A 21319-nucleotide genomic window follows, 5' to 3' on the forward strand; every position below is an offset into this window, starting at 1 on the left:
GAGTTCCTGATGAATGTATACCATAGTAATAGGTAATACACCACATGTGATCCAGAACTGTACTGTGCTGCGGACTTATTACATTAGCTGGAAGGGAATGTGCTTGAGAGCACAAAAGAGTGTGGCTCCTCCTGGCCGCCAACTGGAGTTCATGGAAAACGCAAACGGGAAGACTCTTTGAAAGGTCTGGTGACTGCTGCAGAATTCCCTTGCTCTTCCCTGATTAATGGTCGAGGTCTGGTCATACCATTCAGAAGTTGGATTAATAGCACGTACGCCAAAAAGCAAACTCATCTAGCAAACGCAGAGAGCTCATCTTTCTGATATTCAGCCTCAAGCTCTCTTGTTAAGGAGTCTGCAGGCCAGCGAATTCGTCGTTGACACTTATCTAGGAGATCAAGCAATGCAGCTCGTTCATGGGGAGTATGGACACCGAGTCCCGCTGAAACCAGGTTAGAGATAAACACATAGCAAGCCATTTCGCGGGGAAATTTACCTCCATATAAACACTGAAGTGAGATACAAAAAGCCATGTCATCATTTTCGTCATTCATGCGAGCAATTCCACAAATAGTGCGGAGAGAAGATGTAAGAAGTTTCTGCGCAGCTCGATAGTCTTGCAGTCCGCCAATGGAGGGCCGGTGTAGAATGACCATGATCCTGGCTAGGCTATGAAGCTGCAAAGCAGCTGCACAAGACGGCGGATTGACCCAGATTGGGGGAAAGACATCGGTGCTTGAAGGAACTGGGAGTGGTGTGAATTCCCGTGGAAGACAGTCTTGCCATTCTTGTAACATATAGAGTAACTCGCTCCCTCGTTCCAAGCGTTGCTCCAAGTCAGTCGATTCCGACTCCTCTCGTGAAGCGTAGTTGACACACTGTGCGAGCAGGTAGGTTGCACGGGTCGTTAGTTCTGGTATGGTGAGGACTGAAACATGCTTTTTGGGCCTCCAAAAACTGAAGACTCGGCGCCGCTCGCGCATGGCTACCCAGACATCCTGTCTAAGCCAGGCCCACCACACAGCTTGACGGAGGCCCCCGCATTCGCCATCATTGTTTTGATATCGCTGTATCCAGAATACCCCCTTGAGATGTCGTTCCCAGTCTCGGTTGGAGCCATCAATCATCTCATAGGTACTAATCAAGAGCGCCGTGGCAATTAACTCTTGGCTTCCAGCATATGATTGATAGCGCATAGCCTTGTTCAGGTAATGCAGGGTTTCATAGTAATAGCGAACGGCGAGGTTCCGATCAACTGAATACGAAGGCTCAGAATCGCGACAATCCCCAGGGGTTTCCATGATAAGCGTGAAATGTCTCGCCGATAACGCTAATAACGCCTTCATCAGACCGGTGTTTCTCAGAGCTAGATGAGGAACGACAGAACAGAACTGCTGGGATGAATCAAAAAAGTCCAACCAGCCGCTGAATGTCTGCACAAAGTGAGTAAATAGCCGGAACTCCTGTTCCGATAGCTGAATGGGACCCGATGTGCTCCACGAAGATGGCACATCCGGAAGAGCATGTGACGGCTCATCAACCGCTGCCAACGGAACTTTCTTTCCTAATTCTGGGTCATGCTGAAATGATGCCGCCTGAAAGCTTTCCCGTTCTCTCAGATTTCGTGGCTCAAAGGCCGGACTTTGAGCTGAGCTTATGGAAGCTTCTTCTCCTGTTGGCAATGGGAATCTTTGCTGAGGGGATAGCAAAAACTCCCTGTCTGCATTTGCCGCATCCTGAGCCAGAAGCTCAAACCAGCTCAGGGGTGCCACCCTCGACGAGGTCGCCGATGACTCCGTCCCAGGTGAAGGGACATATTCACGAAGAGGAGACGACACTGATCTGGTCGAAATCTGACGGTGATTGGCTCTATTGGGGGCTAATGTTTGATTATAATTGCTTGGTTGTATTGGGTGTTCTTGGTGGCATGCATCCACTAGCACTTGCAGGGGTTCATGAATTGGTGCTTGGGAACTTATCACCGTGGGGATATCCTGACTTGGGGGTGTGCTTATAGACGCGTGAGAGGGAGTAATATTGGCATCTCCATAGATGCAGGGCCGTTGACCTTTTGCGCATGGTCCACATTGTGGGCGGATCTTTGACGATAAGCGATCTTTTTCACTTGCACAGAGGATTTCAAGTGGACTGATCAACTTACTTCGTCACATTTGACGTGGCGACGCTTGCAGATTAAGCTACGGATGATCAGCACTCTTCGCAAAACAACAGACACAGAAAGAAAAATGAAAAAAATTCCCTGATACTGACCAGCCCGTGTTAGTCCGCAAGCCTCGACCGCGAGATTTGCGTGGTTTTCGGATGCCACTCTGCGGGCCATTGTTCGGCATGGTGGAGAAAGGCTCAACAGAAAAGTATGTGACAGCCGATATCAACTAATGCAAGTATGTTCGACTTTGCTGGAAGGTCGTGTCGGGGTTGGAGCACGGGCCGAGACTGCGGGGAGCCACGCGGAAGCAGGGAACAAGTTGGCTCTGGCCCGGATTTCTTGGCAATTTTGGTTAACCACGGTGACGGGCAAGATACGTGGAAATAAAGGCCCTTGATTAAATTGGCAATAATATGAGTGTGACCCTAACCATAGTTAGAGAATCTTTGTCCGTTTCAATTTCCGAACCACGCCGAGCTGTAAGCCCCTCTTGCCCCCGGCCGGCGCTTGGAGATACCGCATTAGTCATAAGTACGAGCCTGCCTCGAGACGAGCATCTTTCATCATGAGCTCGAGCTCAATTAAAGAACATGAGAAAACCCCATGTTGATAGTGTTGCTTTGACACACAAGAACAATTCAGTGATCATCTATAACCCCGCTTTACAATGACTCGGCGTGCAGCAAACAAGACCCTGCAAATCCTGGATGCAGCGGAAAAAGGCCAATATGGCGTTCTGGCAGCAATTGCGTAAGTGAGAGTGCTCGCAACTCCGGAAGAATACAGGGTAATGGAAGTTTAGTTATAACGTCGAACATATCACTGCATTTGTCCGAGCAGCTGAAAACCGCAAGTCGCCGTTAATCATACAATTATTCCCTTCGGCGCTGACCCAAACACCGTCGCTTGTTCATGCAGCTGCAGCCGCAGCGAGAGCAGCCTCCGTTCCTATCTCACTTCATCTTGACCACGCACAAAACTATGATCAAATCAAAGAGATAGCGGACAGTCTACCGTTTGACTCGATAATGGTAGATATGAGTCATTATGAGAAGGAGGAAAACTTGGAAAGAACCGCAGCTTTGCGTGAATATTGTCACGCGAGAGGGATATCGACAGAGGCCGAGACGGGGCGAATCGAAGGTGGCGAAGATGGAATTATGGATACAGGTGACCTGGAAGGTATGGAGTTCAATGCAGAACTCAGTGTTTCTGATCTAACACTGCTTTGTACAGGAATCTTAACTAGTCCTGAAGATGTAGAAGACTTCATACGTGCAGGGGTTGACTATCTGGCTCCGAGCGTTGGCAACCTCCACGGTGATTATGGTCCCAAAGGACCTCAACCAGATATGGACCGGTAAGAATTGCCATGAACTGCACGCCGAACGTCGCTAAATTTCACAAATATGTTAGGCTTCGCGGAATTTTTAAAGCACTGGATGGGCGTTCCCGGTTGGTGTTACATGGAACTAACGACTTTTCCCCGGAGCTGTCGAGGGCGTGCATTCAAGCAGGTGTCACCAAGTTCAACGTCAACAAACTTGTTTTGGACCCGTGGTATGACTATATTAGGGCTAATATCACCAAGCCGATAACGCAGGTGATTGATGAGGGGATTGAGGTTCTTATACAGTCGATGGAGCGGTGGATGGACATAATGGGCAGCAGTGGAAAGGCAGAATAGAGAATACAATTGAAGAATTCTTCTCCCAATGTTAGTAATATAGTTTTGGCTATCCCAAGGCAAGCATAGCACAAGCGGTAGACTCATTAGTGGTAACCTGTGGGAGATTTCATACGGGATATCCATTGCGTAGTGCATTGCTGAGAGAGAAAAACTTGTATTGACTAAACCCAAGCTATAATTGCTAACTTGTACTCTGATTTAGAGCTGGTGCTCCGCAGACCGATGTTATTCGAGCTCACCCATGCTGTCGTCATCAACTGCCACATCATCCAGTAACGGCACAAAGCGGAAATCTACAAAGGTCACTGTGGGCCCTAGCGCTCCCCCAGACGGTCTTGTGCCATTACTCGCGCCGCTGGAGCCGTGTGTGTCGATTTCAATCATGAACTGAAGGCTTAAGACTCCTTGCCGGTCGCCTCGAATGCTTACTTTGTTAGCCACAGCCATAGCACGAGATGCCTTCTGTACAAGAGAGAATCGGTAATTTTGCTTGATGCGAGAACCCATTGAAGACGGTGGGCTGACGAGGAAGGTCTCGGTGACAGTCGGCGCAAGCTTGGCCCTCTTAGCCCGAGACCTGGACGTGCCATCATCTGTCAGCACCTTGCGAGACTGGGACGACGCCCCGTTGTTCGGGCCTTGTTCCTCTATTGAGAATTCTACAGAGGACTCGCTGAACGGACCACCAGAACCGGACAAGGCGAAGAAAGGTTCCTGATCCGCCGAGGCGGATATCTTTAACACATTGGGGTTAGTGGCACCTAGCTCCACAATGGCATTATGTAGCCAGGCAGAACGCATGATGACTTTCATTATGATGGCATCACGTTGAAGAGGGATATCGACTTCGCCGCCGTCGGGTTCGTAGGTTGTTAATTCACACGTGGTCTTGATCCCTGTCTCTGATAAAGTGATGCTCAAAGGGGAGCCGTTCTGGAAATACTGCAAGGTACATGAACGATCAAACAGCAATGCAGGCGTGGTGAAGGCGTTCGAGGACGAGGGATTCGACGGTTGGACACTAACTGCTTTGGTGGCCCCAGTGGCAGATGGATCATTTACACCAAAAATTTTCAGTGTCTCAAGGAGGGCAGAAAGCGACACGACGAAGCATGGATTGCAAGTAGGGTCTGGAGAATCATCATCGTCTCCCGAATCCCTAGACGTGTTGTTCGGCGCGGCTGGTGGGTTGAAGGTGTATGTGGTGAAAAGAGCTTTGTCGAGGAACGCGAGTGCCTGTATTACTCGGCCTTCCTCCACAGAGAAGCGAATCCCGTCTGGGGTAATAAGCACGGTAGCTTTTGGTACAAAGCTAATGCACTGTAGCAGAGTATAGAGATGATGAGCATTGCTGGAAACAGCAGAGAAGATGGGTTCCACGTCGGCCATGCTGGATGTACGAGATAGCGGAAAAGATCGAAAGCAAAGAACTCGGAAAAATTAGATTTAGAGAGAGTCTGCAGGGAGGAAGAGCTTCGACGTTTCTAATGGTATAATCCTTCTGCTTCTCTTTCAACTGGGTATATGGTACATTGAAAAGATCTGGAAGTCTTCCTAAACGTAGACCCCAACAGCGCAGATCATGTATACGGCCCCGAAGCTGGATGGTGGTATTAGCCATTGTCGGTCCCTTTGCGCAAGGCGCTCTTCTTACCCGAATGCCAATGACGCCGGAACGCCAAATGAAGCGATACTCAAGAAAGAACGGTCTGTTTAAACGTTAGATATGGACGAAGATATGTTGAATAGGGACACAAACTCAGTCCGAAAAGGCCAGTCAATATCAGTGCTGATATATGCGTCAGTGCGATCGATTAATGGCCATGTAGCGCAAACTTGTCTTACCAGAAAGCAAGAGGGTGAAGCCGACGGAGAACTGGCTATCTTTGGAAATCAGTGGAGTGTAAGGGCTCGCGGAGGCTGCCTCCCAAACTTCGTTCAACGACATGGGGATAGATTAATTTTAATAAAGCCCGGTAGATAGTGACTAGAGCAAATAAAGCATGAAACGAATGAATTGGAGACTACTGAAGCTTCTTGAAGCTCCCTTCGACCAGGTAGATAGTTATCTGGCATAATGGCGCCGGATCATTGTATTCCCGATACCGACCCCCCATATCGGCCAAACGTGGAGATCGCGCCGCTTGGGACTGAGGAGCTGACAAGCAAGCGTTATAGCCTCATTACTGGTACATCTGACGAGAATGGCATCGGAAAGTGAGTGGACAGTGTTGAACTGCGATCGCTCGAGATCTTTGATGCGTTTATTTACTGAACGAAGGTCCAGACAACAAACGGAAAGCTTCGGAGGAGGCCCTTTCCCCAGATTCACAGCAACAGAGTAAGAAAGCGCGTACCGATTCCCCGGAGAGGGAACCAAAGGTCTGTTTCATCGATACAGGAATGGTATCGGCGGAGTGTGCTGACGGTATTGTAAAAGTCTGAAGGTGGACCATTGGGAAAGCCGCCATTGAGGATCGTTCCTTTCCCGGAGAAGGTAGGCCGCCTTTTATGATCACTTACGTGGACAATGCTTATCATGGGCCTTTGATAGCCAGCCGTACTCGAAGAACGTCGAGGGGAGATCGAATTCCGTGTTGTTAATAATGATGGTTCGCGCGACAGCTTTGTCGTCCTCACTGGACTGAAGTGCATCTTTCAGAAGCAGCTCCCGAAGATGCCCAAAGACTACATTGCTCGGTTGGTCTACGATAGATCGCATTTGTCTATCGCTATTGTCAAACATCCGTTGGAAGTAGTAGGGTATGTGCACATGATCTTTCGGGGGGCTGGCACCCGCTCTTGCTAATGATGCGCAGAGGAATCACATACAGGCCTTTCAACAGTCGCACATTTGCGGAGATTGTCTTTTGTGCCATATCCTCTGATCAGCAGGTCAAGGGTTACGGTGCGCATTTGATGTCTCACTTGAAGGTAACCGGTCTCAACTCATTGCGATGCACACGGAATGCTAAGCGCTATACAGGATTATGTGAAGGCAACGTCGCCTATCATGCATTTTCTGACCTATGCAGATAACTACGCCATTGGATATTTTAAGAAGCAAGGGTTCACCAAGGAAATCACACTGGACAAGTCTATCTGGATGGGTTACATTAAGGATTATGAAGGAGGCACCATTATGCAATGTACGATGCTTCCAAAGATACGGTACCTTGAGATTGGTCGTATGCTTTTAAAGCAGAAAGAAGCAGTACACGCAAAGATCCGTGCCTTCAGCCGATCACATATTATACACGCCCCACCAAAGGAATGGAAAAATGGATCGTGTAAAATCGATCCATTAAGTATCCCGGCAATCAAGCAATCTGGATGGTCACCCGACATGGATGAATTAGCGCGTCAACCACGCCATGGGCCGAATTACAACCAACTGTTACATCTGCTGAATGATATGCAAAACCATAGTGCAGCCTGGCCATTTACGCAACCGGTCAATCGCGACGAGGTTCCCGATTATTATGAAGTGATCAAAGAGCCAATGGATCTGTCGACCATGGAAGAAAAACACGAGAAGGACATGTATCCGACGCCACAAGATTTCATCAAAGATGCCATGTTAATCTTTGACAATTGTCGACGATACAACAACGAGAACACCCCTTACGCAAAAAGTGCGAATAAACTGGAGAAATTTATGTGGCAACAGATTCGAAATATCCCCGAGTGGTCGGTAAGTATACCAGTGTAGCTCTGGCTTGGTGATTGCCCTGCGTTGCTAATCGTTGTCCTATAGCACTTGGCGGATGGCCACTAATCGATTGAATGATTGCATGAGCTTGGAGAGGTAGGAGTTTCGGCTGCTGGCGTTCACATTTTTACAGACGGTGTCATGAGCAAATACCCAATTGATGCATGGAGCATTTCGGTTTCCTTTTTAATATATATGTTTAGGTGATAAACTGGATGAGATTCGTGCCAGAGTCCTAATTCTTGGCATTATATAGTTCGTCCTGTTTTGTTTTCTTTCTAAATATATACCGTTTCCTTATTTCTTCCTTGAACAGTCTAGGCGACATTCGACATGGTCACATTTTTATTGCCGATCCTTTCAAATGCTTATTTCTTTGGCAGAGAAATGTGACAGACCCGTTGACACTCCTTGATATGGATGAGAATCCATGGATGATGGCATCCCTTGCCGAAAGCTGTCGAGAACGTGGTGGAGTGCGATCATCGGGCCGTGGGTCCAAGCCAATTAATTTAATTTCGGATTAACATTAAGGCGGGCCGTTAGCTTGGGCTTAGCGGGTTGCCAGCCGTGCAGAAAGAAACCAACCATCACAAGTCTCTTGGAGGCTTTACTCGAAGGCTGGTATGCTTCTATTGCTATTTCTATCTCTTCACTGTGGATTCTGCAGCTTGCGCTCCTTGCTGGGCTTCTGAATGGATTGTGCTTGATTTTGGGGTTTCAGCTACGATCCGGTGGCTGTTTGTTTACCCTCATCTAACTCCCCCTCTCCAGGGGTTTCTGTGACGGACAGGCTCCAAAATTCTAGATTATTCATGACGAATTTTGCCCATTGTTCGCACTCAAATCATTTCCCTCGTCATTCGTTACTTTACTCGCCCTCTACTTTCTCTATCTACTGTCATTGAAATCATAATCGAACCCTTCGGGTCTATTTACGGCTAATCCCTCGCACAAGCCGACCGCGACGTTCTTTCCCCTTTTCTTAGACCGATCTCGCTCTTCGACATAGCTATCATTCTCAAAGATGGCGTCGCCTTCGCTTACGGACTTGGAGCAGCGGAATCGGCTCCCGACTCTCTTTGAAGTCCTTAGCCGTCGTACACTAGCTCCTGTCGATCTTTTTTCGTTTTACATTTACATGCGAGACCAGCAGCGCTCGGTCGATTATCTGGACTTCTGGTACGATACATGCACACTTTGGCGTATCATTGCGTTGCCCGAGAAGCCTCTAACGATACTAATTCTAGGCTCGATGTTTCGCAACATATGTCTTTGTGCCGTCATTATGTTCGAGAGTTACGCCGATCCGTTCTAGTAGCCACGCCCGACTTGGAGAAAGCGGATAGCAAAGGCTCCTCTGACCCCTTAGGGAACCTCGAGACTTTCGGCGATATACCTTTGGTGGAAGCTGGACCCTCTGGTTTGCGCCACGGAAATCATGAGTTGGATGATCAGGACGCCGATCAAAGATTATCGGCATTCCTGCGTTCTGATGGTCATAATCCAGGGCACTCGCCCCAAGGCAGCCTTGGTTCACAGAATGCCGCCCGTACACCTTCTAATGAACAGCCACCTCGCCCAAGCTTTGGAACGCGAAACGATTCTACGTCGCCGGGCCATACCGTGGCACGGGCCGATATTCGTGCAAGTGCGGAGAAGATTCTGTATACATACCTGCTTCCGGGTGCAGAAAGAGAAATCGTACTGCCGGAGGATATGGTCTCTACAATCATCAATTTGGTTGAGGATGATGGCCGAGATGACCCAGAAGTATTCGATCCCGCGAAAGACTATGTTTTCCAGGCCATGGAGCGCGATGCATTCCCAGGGTTTTTGCAGGCGAAGGCCCTGGGTAACCTTGTCCCGCTGAGTACCGTTGCCCGTCTTGCCTTTGCGCTAGTAAGCTTTGGTGGCGGATTTTGGGGTGCCTTCTACGTTGTCCTCCGCGACAAGCCAAGGCACATCCGTTGTTGGGTATGTAGTAGTGGGTTGTCCGGTTTCGCTGCGCTTCGACACTAACATTCATGCAGTTGATACTTCCTTTTATCATCGCATCCTATTTTATTGTCTCATATCAGTACAAGATCGACCCTGTCATGGCATTTCTCGGATACAGCGAATATACCTTTATGAACTGGTCGCCGATCCGTGAACCTTACGTGCGAAAGCTCTTGAACAAACGCGCCACGGCAACCATACTGATCGCTGCATTTGTCGCCACCGCGCTCAGTGTCCTGTTCATTTTTGTTCCTGGTACCATGCTCTAAGCTCACTAGATGCCAAATTCTGGGCCAAGTCTCTAGGTCTCACTTCGGTGCCTCTATTGGAAGGTTAATGTGAACCTTGTAATCCGGCTGCCAACAGCCGGCAGATCTAATCATGTGGCTACGAAGTATGGCATACAAGATCTGATGTGGTCTTGGCTCCGACCACCCAGCTCTTCTGGAAACCGCAACGTGTTGCACTGAACAGGGTGGTCAAACATGCGAAAGAAATGCATATATTATCACCCGTCATAGCAACGGACTCATGAACTCGAACCCTTATGATCAGCTGGCATTGTATCCTAGGTTCATGGATCTGAATGCGCTGAGTCTCGGGTCAGTGGTCCGTCTACCTTTGCTCTGTCCATATTGGCTTCTCTCCCTCCCCACTACCTTTTCTCCAATTTGCTTTCTATTTCTTTTCAATTTACATTCCGAGAATACCCCTTTTCTGCTATAATTGTCCGTTAAACGACCTTCAGCGAGCCTTTTGGTTTAGTGTTCAGTGCATGATAGTTAGGCTATACATTGTGTCATAAATAATCGGAGTAATATATTCTGACGTGCGATCTCTACAAGATGGGGGGAACAAGTAAAGGATCTAAAAAGGCCGTTGGCATCTCATTCATAGGTAGTGCTTGCTTGAACCACCTAGTAGTCAAAAAGACCTAGAGTGTTTCTTAATCCGAGAAAGAGATAGTAATCACTTGCGTTCATCACATCACATTAGGTTTTCCTCCCCAAAACACGCTTCGCATGTCTAGCTCCAGCACCCGCTGATCCCGTAACGGACGATCCTGCGCCCTGGTCAATATCCATCTTCGAGGTAGAAAATTGTGAATCATAGGCTCCATCAGCACCGTTGTCCCAGTATCCATCATCAAAGTCATCCCCGCTGAACTCGCGCTTATTGCCAACGAACCCTGAGGAACCACCCTTTACAGCTCCGTGCCAACCTTGCTTTTTGGATCCTGGAAACCGGGGGTTTGACTCACCCCCATCTGAGCCCCAGTTTGACAACGTCTGCTCAATTAACACCGACCGAGCTTGCTCCTTCGCGCGCCGTTTTGCCGAGTCGGTCTTGATCTTGGCGATTTCGGCCTCGATGTCGCTGATAACGTCGCCGCAGCGGGTCTCCCACTGTGTGAGGATTGAGATCATCGTTGTCAGTGATTGAGGCTTCACGTCCCGTAAGGGTGCGACAGAAGTCACATTGATGGTCGGAGGGTTCGTCGCCGGGGAGAGACGGGCGGTGATAAGAGAGGAGTAGATGGCGGTTGTGACGAGAGATTCGAGCTCGGAGGGAGCTGCTATTGAGAGTGAATCCATGAGGGTCTGGTATGTAAGCGGCTTGATGGTTGCAGATAGGCTGAGAAGAGATAGAAGGCGGAGCTTTAGGGTTTGTTCATCGTTCAGCGGAGGGAGATTCGGCGTTGCTGTTTTTGAAATGCGTTAATCAAATCATGGATGCTCAGGTATTTCTAAACTCCAAGAGACTAGGGTCTATCTCAGTGGGGCATACTTTGATAATCCTGCCATGTACCCCAGGCAAAGATCTCCAATAGTGTAAGGTAACCTTGATACTCCGCGGGGGTGTCCTTTGACCGGAGGGCTTGGACTGTGGGCGTCTCTAGTAGCTCTGCAAATACATAGGTGTTCGGACTCGAAGTGGCATTTGTGATCAGGTTGGCGACAAATTTAGGCGATGTAGCGCTATTCGAGTTGGCCAGGTGGACGAAGGGTTGGAGGGCCTCCATGGCCCGCGAGAGTGTCTGATCCATTGGGGCTGGCGAGCGTCGGTAACGAGCTATCTGTTAGATCTCGGTATTGTCTGGCAATTTTCCCTTAACAGAGAGTCGTCCCTAGTTTATGCAAACCACTTCTATTGCCGCTTAGGTACTATGCAGTCCGTCGATGTGAATGGGAGATGTTGTTGAAAGCACTGGTGATGATATCCAACTGATGTCCCGAATGGAGTGTTTGTTTGGGATGCAAACAATGACATTGATCCCCACATGTGATAACTAGGCTATATCGGGAAGTTTACTCTTATCCTCTTATCACTCGGTATGGTCCAGTGTTCCTGTTTTTTAGTGTTTTTTAGTGTTTTTTATTTTTTATTTTTATTTTATTTTTCCCACCATGCCTTGACTCTTTGGAGGCAAATATAATAGTTATAAACCGATAGATTAAATAGAGTAGTTTTCCCACCAGCGAGAAAGTTTTATCCGAACATTAGCAGTTATTATACCGAGTTCCCATACTTGGAAACCTTCTAGTGCTCAATATGCCAGGAAGAGCGCATGGTCCTCCAAATGGATGCAAGGAGACTGCAGGAAAAGATAACTAGTTAACTAAAATCTTTGAGAACATTCTTTGTCAGAATCTCAGGAGCAATTGTCACCCTTAATATACTTGGGAAAGGAACAGCATGGAAGATATCAGCTAATAGCGCCTAAAATGAAACATTAGAGGCTCTTGACTGTTTCATGGTCAGGGCCCTTTCTTTTGACGTGGAGATTTTTTGTTTCAACTAACAACGATGGTTATTTTGACAGATGCAAGTGTCTTTCTTTCTTCTAGTTTCGTTACCAACTGATTCCTTTTTGTTGGCCCTGAACTCATTTCTGGGTTGCCGATTGTGGTCTATTTGCGGAACCCAAAACCATGGAAGCTGCTGACGAGGAAAAGTACGTGTTCTCCCCGTACGGTACGGTAAGGCTGCGAACCCAGTCGATTTCCCATGATCCACTGGACCGTCAACAGTGGACAAGTTGCAGAATGCACATCAATCCTTGACTAACTACAACTGACTACTCAGTAATCCCAACCCCTCCTTCACAGGCTGGAATGTAGGGCAGTCGATTTCACTGCAAACATGCAAAGAATGAGCTTTGCACTCCTGGTCCGTCCGAGCTTTCCAGAAAGAACCCCTTTGGACAAAGCACTGGGAGACATTGCAGGAAAAGGACCTGAAGGCTGAAAGGCAATCTATCTCGGATCCCGATCTAATCTACTCCGTACTGGTGGTAAAATACGTGTACCGGTGGCTACATTCGACCTCAGCTTGCGATATACTTTGCATTCTTTCCCCCCACTCCTTAGACAAATAGCTATTACTTGGCATCGATTTATAATAAAGCAATTTCCTCTTTCTTTTGCGTGCTTATGCAAATCATTGAAAACCAGACAGAAAGCCCCTTGGCTCAATAATTTCGTCCCCATTGGAGTTCGGCGAAGATTAAATCCAGTTCGGCGAGGATTAAATTGAATGATTGATCCGCCCGTGCTTCCGATCACATCCGTTTCGATTCTCCTACACTCGAACCGCTAGTTGACGTCTTTTGTTCTTGGGCGCTAACATCGCACCCTTCTTATTTCAACTGAAAGGGCCGGCGAGCTGCTCCTATGCACTGACACGCCTGAACCTGGCTTCCCTTGCCTGGTTTTTTATCCCCGATAAGCCACGATGTTAGGCGCCCAGGTTGATGGCGCTTCCGCCGCCCGATCGCCAGCGCACATGGCAACCACCACAGTAAACGTGGAGGGAATGACGTGCGGCGCATGCACGTCCGCCGTAGAGGGCGCTTTCAAAAGCGTGGATGGTGTTGGTGAAGTGTCGGTGAGCTTGATGATGGGCAGGGCTGTGGTACACCACGATCCAAAAGTACTATCCCCGGACAAAGTCGCCGAAATAATCGAGGATAGTGGCTTTGATGCGACAGTTATCTCTACAGATAGTCCACCGGGTCCACCGGGTGGTACGACTACAGTCAAAGAGAAAGAATCAATGGTCTCAACCACCACGTTGGCGATTGAAGGGATGACATGCGGTGCCTGCACATCAGCGGTCGAAGGGGGATTGAAGGAGGTAGCTGGCGTGAAATCGGTCAATGTTTCGTTGCTCTCGGAGCGAGCGGTTGTAGAACACCATGTATCTACGGTTACACCCGATCAGCTTGCAGAAATCATTGAAGACCGAGGCTTTGGCGCTAAGGTGCTGGACACCACTACGCCTCAGAGCGGATCTTCGCAGGAGACCACTGAAACTACGTCGCGACTGATGGTCACTACGGTTTCTATAGACGGTATGACATGCGGCGCATGCACGTCAAGTATAGAAAACGTTTTCAATGGCGTGGAGGGGTTGGTCCAATTCAATATAAGCTTGCTCGCTGAGCGCGCTATCATCACTCATGATCCCGTGGCTTTACCGTCTAAGAGCATCGTAAACATGATTGACGATGCTGGTTTTGAAGCGGCCATTCTGTCTTCCGAACCGCAAGCTCCTGTCTCGAATGCCGTCGGCCGAGTCATGCTGAGCCTTCATGGTTTGCGGGACGCACCCTCGGCGGGTGCGCTAGAGGAATCCCTTCTTCAAAAGGCAGGTATATCCTCGGCATCGGTGGACATCGCTACGTCGCGGATAACGGTGTCCTATGATAGTTCGGTAATCGGGGTTCGCTCAATTGTGGCAGCGATCGAAGCTGCCGGATACAACGCGCTGCTCGCGGATACGGATGACACCAACGCACAACTGGAATCCCTGTCCAAGACAAAGGAGGTCCAGGAGTGGAAACGCTCCTTTTTGTTCTCTGTCTCATTTGCCGTCCCTGTGTTTATCATTAATATGTTGCTGCCTATGTACCTTCGCTCTCTCGACTTTGGCAAAGTACAGTTAATTCCTGGCCTCTACCTTGGAGATCTTGCTTGCCTGCTTCTCACCATCCCAGTGCAGTTTGGTGTCGGGAAGCGATTTTATATCTCCAGCTATAAGTCTCTAAAACATCGCTCGCCGACCATGGATGTGCTCGTTGTGCTGGGTACATCCGCCGCGTTTTTCTACAGCGTCTTTGCAATGGTGATGGCCTTGCTTATCGCGCCTCATAAGCGACCCAGTACAGTATTTGATACGAGCACGATGCTTATAACGTTCGTAACACTTGGCCGCTGGTTGGAGAACAGGGCTAAGGGACAAACCTCCGCCGCGCTCTCTCGGCTTATGTCGCTGGCCCCGTCAATGACAACCATCTACGATGACCCAATTGCGGCGGAGAAGATGGCAGAAGAATGGGAAGCTTCTAGAACCGATAACGGCGAGCAGAAGTCAACATCTGATAATGAAAGGCCTGGACCAGGACACCAAGTTATCCCAACTGAACTGATTGAGGTCGGCGACATTGTCATTCTTCGCCCGGGAGATAAAGTTTCTGCCGACGGCATCGTTATTAGAGGTGAAAGCTATGTTGACGAAAGCATGATTACTGGTGAAGCTCTGCCAATTCACAAGGCCAAGGGTAGCGCTGTGGTCGCTGGAACGGTGAACGGCACGAGCTCTGTTGACTTCAAGGTAACACGGGCGGGCAAAGATACGCAATTGAGTCAAATCGTCAAGCTTGTCCAGGACGCGCAAACAAGCCGCGCGCCTATTCAACGCATGGCTGACATCGTTGCAGGATACTTCGTCCCAGCGATTATTAGCCTTGGACTGATCACGTTCTTTGGTTGGATGGTGATGAGCCACCTGCTACCGCACCCGCCTAAGATTTTCCTAGCAGATGATAATGGCGGTAAGCTCATGGTCTGCCTGAAACTGTGCATCTCGGTCATTGTCTTCGCCTGTCCCTGCGCTCTGGGTCTTAGCACTCCGACGGCAGTTATGGTTGGCACTGGTGTTGGCGCCCAGCAAGGAATTCTCGTCAAAGGTGGTGCTATTCTTGAAGCCGCCACAAAAATTACTCATGTGGTTTTCGACAAGACCGGAACCTTGACTACTGGGAAAATGAGCGTGGCTGAGGCCAAGATTGAACGTCACTGGACTTCGAATGAATGGCGCCGCAAGCTCTGGTGGTTGATTGTCGGTCTCGCAGAGATGAATAGCGAGCATCCTATTGGCAAAGCAATCTTCCTCGCAGCTAAGACAGAGTCCGGTCATTCTGACGACGGTGGGCTGCCGGGAAGCTTAGGTGATTTTGACGCTTGTGTTGGAAAAGGCATATCTGCCTTGGTCGAGCCCGCGTCCAGTGCCGAGCGCGTCCGGTACCGCGTCCTAATCGGAAATGCCACATTTTTGAGGTCCAGGGACATCTCCGTGCCTGAATCCGCCGAGGATACGGATTCTGATACGACAACATCAAAGATTCCTGCTGGTATTACGCGAATCCATGTGGCAATCGATAGCCAGTACACGGGAACGCTCTTGCTCCGGGACACTGTCAAGGTAACCGCAGTAGCAGCGGTTGCAGCTTTGCATCGCATGGGTCTCTCCACAACGCTCATCACAGGTGATACATACGCCACCGCTGTATCCATCGCGAACGCTGTTGGCATCTCGCCCGAAGCTGTCCACGCATCTGTCTCTCCCTCCGACAAGCAATCTATAATCTCCTCACTGGAAGCATCAGGTGAACGAGTTGCCATGGTTGGAGATGGAATCAACGACTCCCCAGCCTTGGCCACCGCATCTATCGGTATCGCCCTTGCTTCTGGTACAGATGTCGCCATGGAGGCAGCAGACATTGTTCTGATGCGACCCGACGATCTACTGTCCGTACCCGCGAGTCTGTCACTCTCTCGAGCAGTCTTCAACCGCATTCGGTTAAACCTCGTGTGGGCCTGCATGTACAACGTCATTGGTCTGCCTTTCGCCATGGGCTTATTCCTTCCCTTCGGTGGATACATGCTACCCCCCATGGCAGCCGGCGCAGCAATGGCAGCATCCAGCATCTCGGTCGTGGTGAGCAGTCTCCTCCTCAAATTCTGGCGCCGACCTCGTTGGATGGATGCCGAGAAGCTCGAGAAGCAGGTGGAAATGGGCAACCTCAGCTTCCGCGGCTCCCGCAAAAGCTGGTGGGAAGCAGCCCTCTCCGTCAGTGGATCCAGTGGTCGTGGCGGACCATTGCGATGGATCAAGGGCACAAAGGTTTGGTCCATCCTTACTGGTAAACCATCCGGTCGTCTGGACTCAGACGAAGGCTACGTCCCGCTGCAGACCGTCGAACCTGCCGTTTAAGCGTAATTACATCTAGTTTGTTGCATTGTTGATTCTGGAGTTTATACACTACATTTAGCATGATTAGAAGCATGCTTTTCTTCGGGGCTCTCTGACGATCCGTCTGAGAATCGTCTGATTTTGTTTGATTCGGTCTGTTGGCTATACTGTATGTTCGTTTGGATTGATACGATACCTCTTGGTTATGTTTATAGCGTTCTGGTCAATGATACACTTGGGTTGCTCTGATCAATGATCGTAGTGCGAGGGAACTTCTGGTACCTCGTTAGTGTGTAGAGAGCTTTTGCCGACAATGATTACAGCACACCGTAGCAATGGGTTTTATGTTCACGTATTTCTCGGAATTTCTATCTACCAGCTACACAATATCATCAATCTTAATATACCAGCGTACATGGCGCACATCACATCATTAACAAGGCTGAAAAGGAGACAAAAGACCTGCATCACGCTCGAATCATATTTCAGATCGTCAGTCATGAAACACCACAAGCTCAGTCAAAGAACAGAAAGGGGGTAGCTTGCTTCTGTGCAGAAACTGTTAATCTAACTCATACCAATTCCAATTTTCAAACTATGGTTTAGGTTGCTCATCTCCCTTCATCGAGGCACCGGCCTCTTCATTTGCATTTTTGGCGTCGTCTAGCGTGATGTCTCCGTCTCCGTCTGCGTTCTCTTTGGTCGAAATCTGGTTAGCATCATTGTCCAGCGGGCGGTTTTGCTCGGCGGAGTTGTTGTTGGCTCCTTCTTCGTTCTCGAGCGTCATCTCGACTCCCTTGCCGTCTTGCAAGCCCATGTCCTCTACTCCTAGTATCCGGGGGCCCCGAGCATGGGGAATATCTTCTGAGGGGTCTGTCTGTTGGGGTCCAGTGTCTTCCATCGCCTCGTTTTCTATAACCGATGTTGTCGGATGGGAAAGTACGGGCTCAGCGGCACCGTCTGCTTCTTGCTGAAAGGAATGCTGCTGTGGTGTTGCTTCAGACATAGCATCGTGATCTGTCGATATGTTAGCAGATACTCAGTCTATAGGTTGAGAGCCTATATGGGAGAAAGTACCTTCGGAAAGAGAAGTTCCACCTTCGCCCTCGGCATCTGGAGAAGCAATATTACTCAACCAAGGAATGGGAGTGAGAAGAGCACCACCCAAGGACTCGTCACTGCCGAGGGCATGATCCGAAAACATCGGTCCACTCTCCGCGCCATTCAGAATACCATTCGACTGGTCCCCGCTTGCGTGCGTCTTCAGCGGGAAGATATCCGCGCTGCTAGTGACCGACACGACGCGGTCGACCGCTCGCAAGTAAGCCGGAAGGGTCTTGTAGTGCTTGTTAGGACGGACGATAAGCTCTGCGAGCCTTTGGATCGTATGCGGTGGCTTGGTGCTGAACAGCGACCTCAATGTTGATTTGGTGGAGTCTAGCAGTAACTGGAGGGCACTGGGCAGATTTGGACTGGCGGAAGACTGAGGCTGTGAGTCGGGAATGCGCTCGCCCGAGGGCTCTGTGGGCTGTGTGGATGTCTGGGAGTCGGCTGGGGTGGCATTCTCTTTATTGCTGCTTGCGGGTATTGAATTGGGCTCTTGCAGGAAGGAGGTGGAGAGGTTGGAGGTTGGTTGTGGTTGGGAGATAGATACGGTGGATTCTAGAGACACTTGGGGCATGGGAAAGACATTGTAAACGATCTATCCGGTGTTCCAGTTAGAAATGAGAGGTCGAGAACAATATGGAGGGAGACGCGCACATATTCCAATCGTTCGAGCAACGGTTCCACCATGCCAGGCCATTTCTCACTGGGATAGGACGTCAGCGCTTAGTCAAGGGTGGGATGGCAATGTCTAGCATACAAGTCCATGGAGCCGCCATTGGCGACCGTCTCCAGGGTTTCTTCGTCTATCAGGACAATCTCAGTTAGCTATTAACATAGCTCCAACAGATGCATCTGGAAGACGTGGCGGTGAACAAAGTGGGATGGGTTGTAGATATGTGCATCGCATTCAGAGACCCAATGGTTAGGGAGCCAAATCACAGCTACACAGATACGACATACCTAGAGACATCCTCCCGAATGCGAAAACCCAAGGTCAAGGAGATGAAGTCGATATCAGACGCGATACGATGCGAAACGATAATGCCGGAGCTTTCGTAGGCGCGCGGGGAGGCGGGTAGCCACCGTGCCTTATTGGCCCGTGCAGACGCTTATCAATTGGCTCACGTGACGGTTATCGGGCCAATTTTTTAGAGGCGGAGAAGAGGGGCTCATGATTCACTTGCTCCAGATCGTGTGGATTTGTGTCTCTCCGCGGCTCCCACTTGTATTGTGCACCCGAATCAACTTCTTTTTATACCCTATCCCAGTATGTGGAACTCTCCTAAGGTAGGAATCCTCGGCGGAGGCCAATTGGGCCGCATGCTGGTCGAGTCCGCCAACCGATTGAACATCCAATGCAACGTACTCGATGCGGAGAACTCCCCGGCCAAGCAGATTAGCAGCCACGATGGCCACGTTACCGGCTCATTCAAGGAGCGCGAGGCCGTTAGGGAACTGGCCAAGACCTGCGACGTTGTGACGGCGGAGATTGAGCATGTCGACACCTATGCCCTGGAGGAGATCGCCTCTCAGGTCAAGATTGAACCCAGCTGGCAAGCGATTCGGACGATTCAGAACAAGTTCAATCAGAAGGAGCACCTGCGGAAATATGGTATTCCCATGGCGGAGCACCGTGAGCTGGCCGAGAACACTCCCGAAGAATTGGCCAAGGTTGGCGAACAGCTTGGATACCCTATGATGTTGAAGTCGAAGACTATGGCGTACGACGGACGTGGTGAGTCATCCTTGACGATGACCATATACACTATTTCACGGCTAATATGTACGATTGTGCCTAGGAAACTATCGTGTTAACTCCAAAGAGGATATTCCCGAGGCCCTTGAAGCGCTTAAGGACCGCCCATTGTATGCAGAGAAGTGGGCCTACTTCAAGATGGTCAGTACCCGACCCCTATTGTCTAAGAGGAGGAGGTTGCTAAGTATACAATAGGAATTGGCCGTCATGGTCGTGAAGACCAAGGACGATGTCCTGTCATACCCCACCGTCGAGACCGTCCAAGAAGACTCGATATGCAAGCTTGTCTACGCCCCTGCGCGCAACGTATCCGACGCCATCAACCAGAAAGCTCAGGAGTTAGCCCGTAAGGCCGTCGCAGCCTTCGACGGAAAGGGCGTCTTCGGTGTCGAAATGTTCCTCCTCGAAGACGACAGTCTGATCCTGTGCGAAATTGCTAGCCGTATCCACAACTCCGGCCACTACACCATTGAAGGTTGCCCCCTGTCTCAATTTGATACCCATATCCGCGCCATTCTCGATCTTCCCATCCCTCCCAAGAGCCTGGAGCTCCGTCAACCCTCCATCATGCTCAACATCATCGGCGGTGCCGCCCCCGACACACATCTGAAGGCTGCAGAGCACGCTCTCTCTATCCCCAACGCCAGCATCCACCTCTACAGCAAGGGCGCCGCCAAACCAGGCCGCAAGATGGGCCACATCACCGTCACCGCGCCGACCATGCACGAAGCCGAGACGCACATCCAGCCCTTGATCGACGTGGTCGACGAGATCCGCGCCCAGCGCAGCGACATCAAGACCAAGCCCCAGCAGTCGGGCCCCTCGAAGCCCGCACCCTCCGTGGCCGTCATCATGGGCTCCGACAGCGATCTCAAGACCCTCGTCCCAGGACTCAAGCTCCTTAAAGACTACTTCGGCATCGAGCCCGCAGTTGAAATCACCTCCGCTCACCGCACCCCAGAGTACATGGCTGAGTACTCCGCCAGTGCCGCTGCCCGCGGTATCAAGGTTATCATCGCTGCGGCAGGCGGCGCCGCGCATCTCCCCGGTATGGCCGCCGCTCACACCGCTCTTCCCGTGATCGGCGTCCCAGTCAAGGGCAGCTCCTTGGATGGTGTAGACAGTCTGTACAGCATCGTGCAGATGCCCAGAGGTATGTCCAACCCTGATGATCTCCAACCGATGTTTTCTTATGAAGAAATCACTAATACATAATTTATAGGTGTCCCCGTCGCCACCGTCGGAATCAACAACAGCATCAACGCCGCTCTCCTGGCCGCCAGAATCCTGGGCTCCTTTGACCCGGCCATCCAGCGCAAGGTGGAGGCGTATGCTGAGCAGGCTAAGACCGAAAACCTCGATTTCAAGGGTACTAAGATGCGCGAGCTCGGTTGGGAAAAGTACTTTGAGCAAATGTGAAAAAGGGACTGGGAAAAGTTGGTTTAATAGAGGTTAAAATAGACGTGCGACGTGCTGATGAAATTTAAGTAGTTATGTCTTTTGGATATGTGTAGTTATTCATTATTAGGTTTATTGTAACCTCTCTTATCTGTTGAGTACCGCTCGGGGTTTATTCTTATGTACGGTGTACTAAAGGTATCTGATGTATTGGTAGTGCCACATGTC

General features: G+C 49.9%; 9 protein-coding genes across 9 annotated transcripts; 5 read left to right on the forward strand and 4 right to left on the reverse strand.

Annotated features, from left to right (window-relative positions):
- Positions 1-290: 290 nt before the first annotated feature.
- Positions 291-2351, reverse strand: ANOM_001047 (Zn(II)2Cys6 transcription factor; the record flags this gene model as incomplete). Its single annotated transcript, XM_015546305.1, has 3 exons — positions 291-2099; positions 2162-2198; positions 2272-2351. 3 exons carry the CDS (start codon positions 2349-2351, stop codon positions 291-293), a joined length of 1926 nt encoding a protein of 641 aa, XP_015411328.1.
- A 486-nt stretch (positions 2352-2837) lies between these two features.
- ANOM_001048 (class II fructose-bisphosphate aldolase) lies at positions 2838-3857 on the forward strand (the record flags this gene model as incomplete). Its single annotated transcript, XM_015546306.1, has 4 exons — positions 2838-2920; positions 2973-3352; positions 3407-3530; positions 3587-3857. 4 exons carry the CDS (start codon positions 2838-2840, stop codon positions 3855-3857), a joined length of 858 nt encoding a protein of 285 aa, XP_015411323.1.
- A 228-nt stretch (positions 3858-4085) lies between these two features.
- Positions 4086-5249, reverse strand: ANOM_001049 (putative DNA repair protein Rad1; the record flags this gene model as incomplete). Its single annotated transcript, XM_015546307.1, has 1 exon — positions 4086-5249. One exon carries the CDS (start codon positions 5247-5249, stop codon positions 4086-4088), a length of 1164 nt encoding a protein of 387 aa, XP_015411324.1.
- An 815-nt stretch (positions 5250-6064) lies between these two features.
- Positions 6065-7638, forward strand: gcnE (histone acetyltransferase GCN5; the record flags this gene model as incomplete). The annotated part of the gene is made up of 7 exons (XM_015546308.1): positions 6065-6077; positions 6142-6242; positions 6301-6357; positions 6415-6623; positions 6680-6794; positions 6847-7554; positions 7618-7638. 7 exons carry the CDS (start codon positions 6065-6067, stop codon positions 7636-7638), a joined length of 1224 nt encoding a protein of 407 aa, XP_015411365.1.
- Positions 7639-8599: 961 nt separating this feature from the next.
- On the forward strand, positions 8600-9842 carry rgsB (putative RGS domain protein (Rax1); the record flags this gene model as incomplete). Its single annotated transcript, XM_015546309.1, has 3 exons — positions 8600-8754; positions 8823-9549; positions 9606-9842. The coding sequence occupies 3 exons, from the start codon at positions 8600-8602 to the stop codon at positions 9840-9842; spliced, it is 1119 nt and encodes a 372-aa protein (XP_015411364.1).
- Positions 9843-10565: 723 nt separating this feature from the next.
- Positions 10566-11628, reverse strand: ANOM_001052 (COP9 signalosome complex subunit 7; the record flags this gene model as incomplete). The annotated part of the gene is made up of 2 exons (XM_015546310.1): positions 11362-11628; positions 10566-11275 (listed from the first exon to the last, which is right to left on the reverse strand). The coding sequence occupies exons 1-2, from the start codon at positions 11618-11620 to the stop codon at positions 10566-10568; spliced, it is 969 nt and encodes a 322-aa protein (XP_015411363.1). The 5' UTR covers positions 11621-11628.
- Positions 11629-13308: 1680 nt separating this feature from the next.
- Positions 13309-16851, forward strand: ctpA (Cu(2+)-transporting P-type ATPase CCC2; the record flags this gene model as incomplete). The annotated part of the gene is made up of 1 exon (XM_015546311.1): positions 13309-16851. The coding sequence occupies one exon, from the start codon at positions 13309-13311 to the stop codon at positions 16849-16851; it is 3543 nt and encodes a 1180-aa protein (XP_015411362.1).
- Positions 16852-17314: 463 nt separating this feature from the next.
- Positions 17315-18907, reverse strand: ANOM_001054 (uncharacterized protein; the record flags this gene model as incomplete). The annotated part of the gene is made up of 5 exons (XM_015546312.1): positions 17315-17847; positions 17908-18532; positions 18592-18640; positions 18695-18740; positions 18898-18907. The coding sequence occupies 5 exons, from the start codon at positions 18905-18907 to the stop codon at positions 17426-17428; spliced, it is 1152 nt and encodes a 383-aa protein (XP_015411361.1). The 3' UTR covers positions 17315-17425.
- Positions 18908-19206: 299 nt separating this feature from the next.
- Positions 19207-21193, forward strand: ANOM_001055 (phosphoribosylaminoimidazole carboxylase ADE2; the record flags this gene model as incomplete). Its single annotated transcript, XM_015545257.1, has 4 exons — positions 19207-19672; positions 19737-19834; positions 19889-20846; positions 20916-21193. 4 exons carry the CDS (start codon positions 19207-19209, stop codon positions 21110-21112), a joined length of 1719 nt encoding a protein of 572 aa, XP_015411360.1. The 3' UTR covers positions 21113-21193.
- Positions 21194-21319: the final 126 nt, after the last annotated feature.

This window comes from Aspergillus nomiae, assembly GCF_001204775.2.
Source record: "Aspergillus nomiae NRRL 13137 chromosome Unknown contig00014, whole genome shotgun sequence".
In the NCBI taxonomy this organism is placed as follows: Eukaryota; Fungi; Ascomycota; class Eurotiomycetes; order Eurotiales; family Aspergillaceae; genus Aspergillus; species Aspergillus nomiae.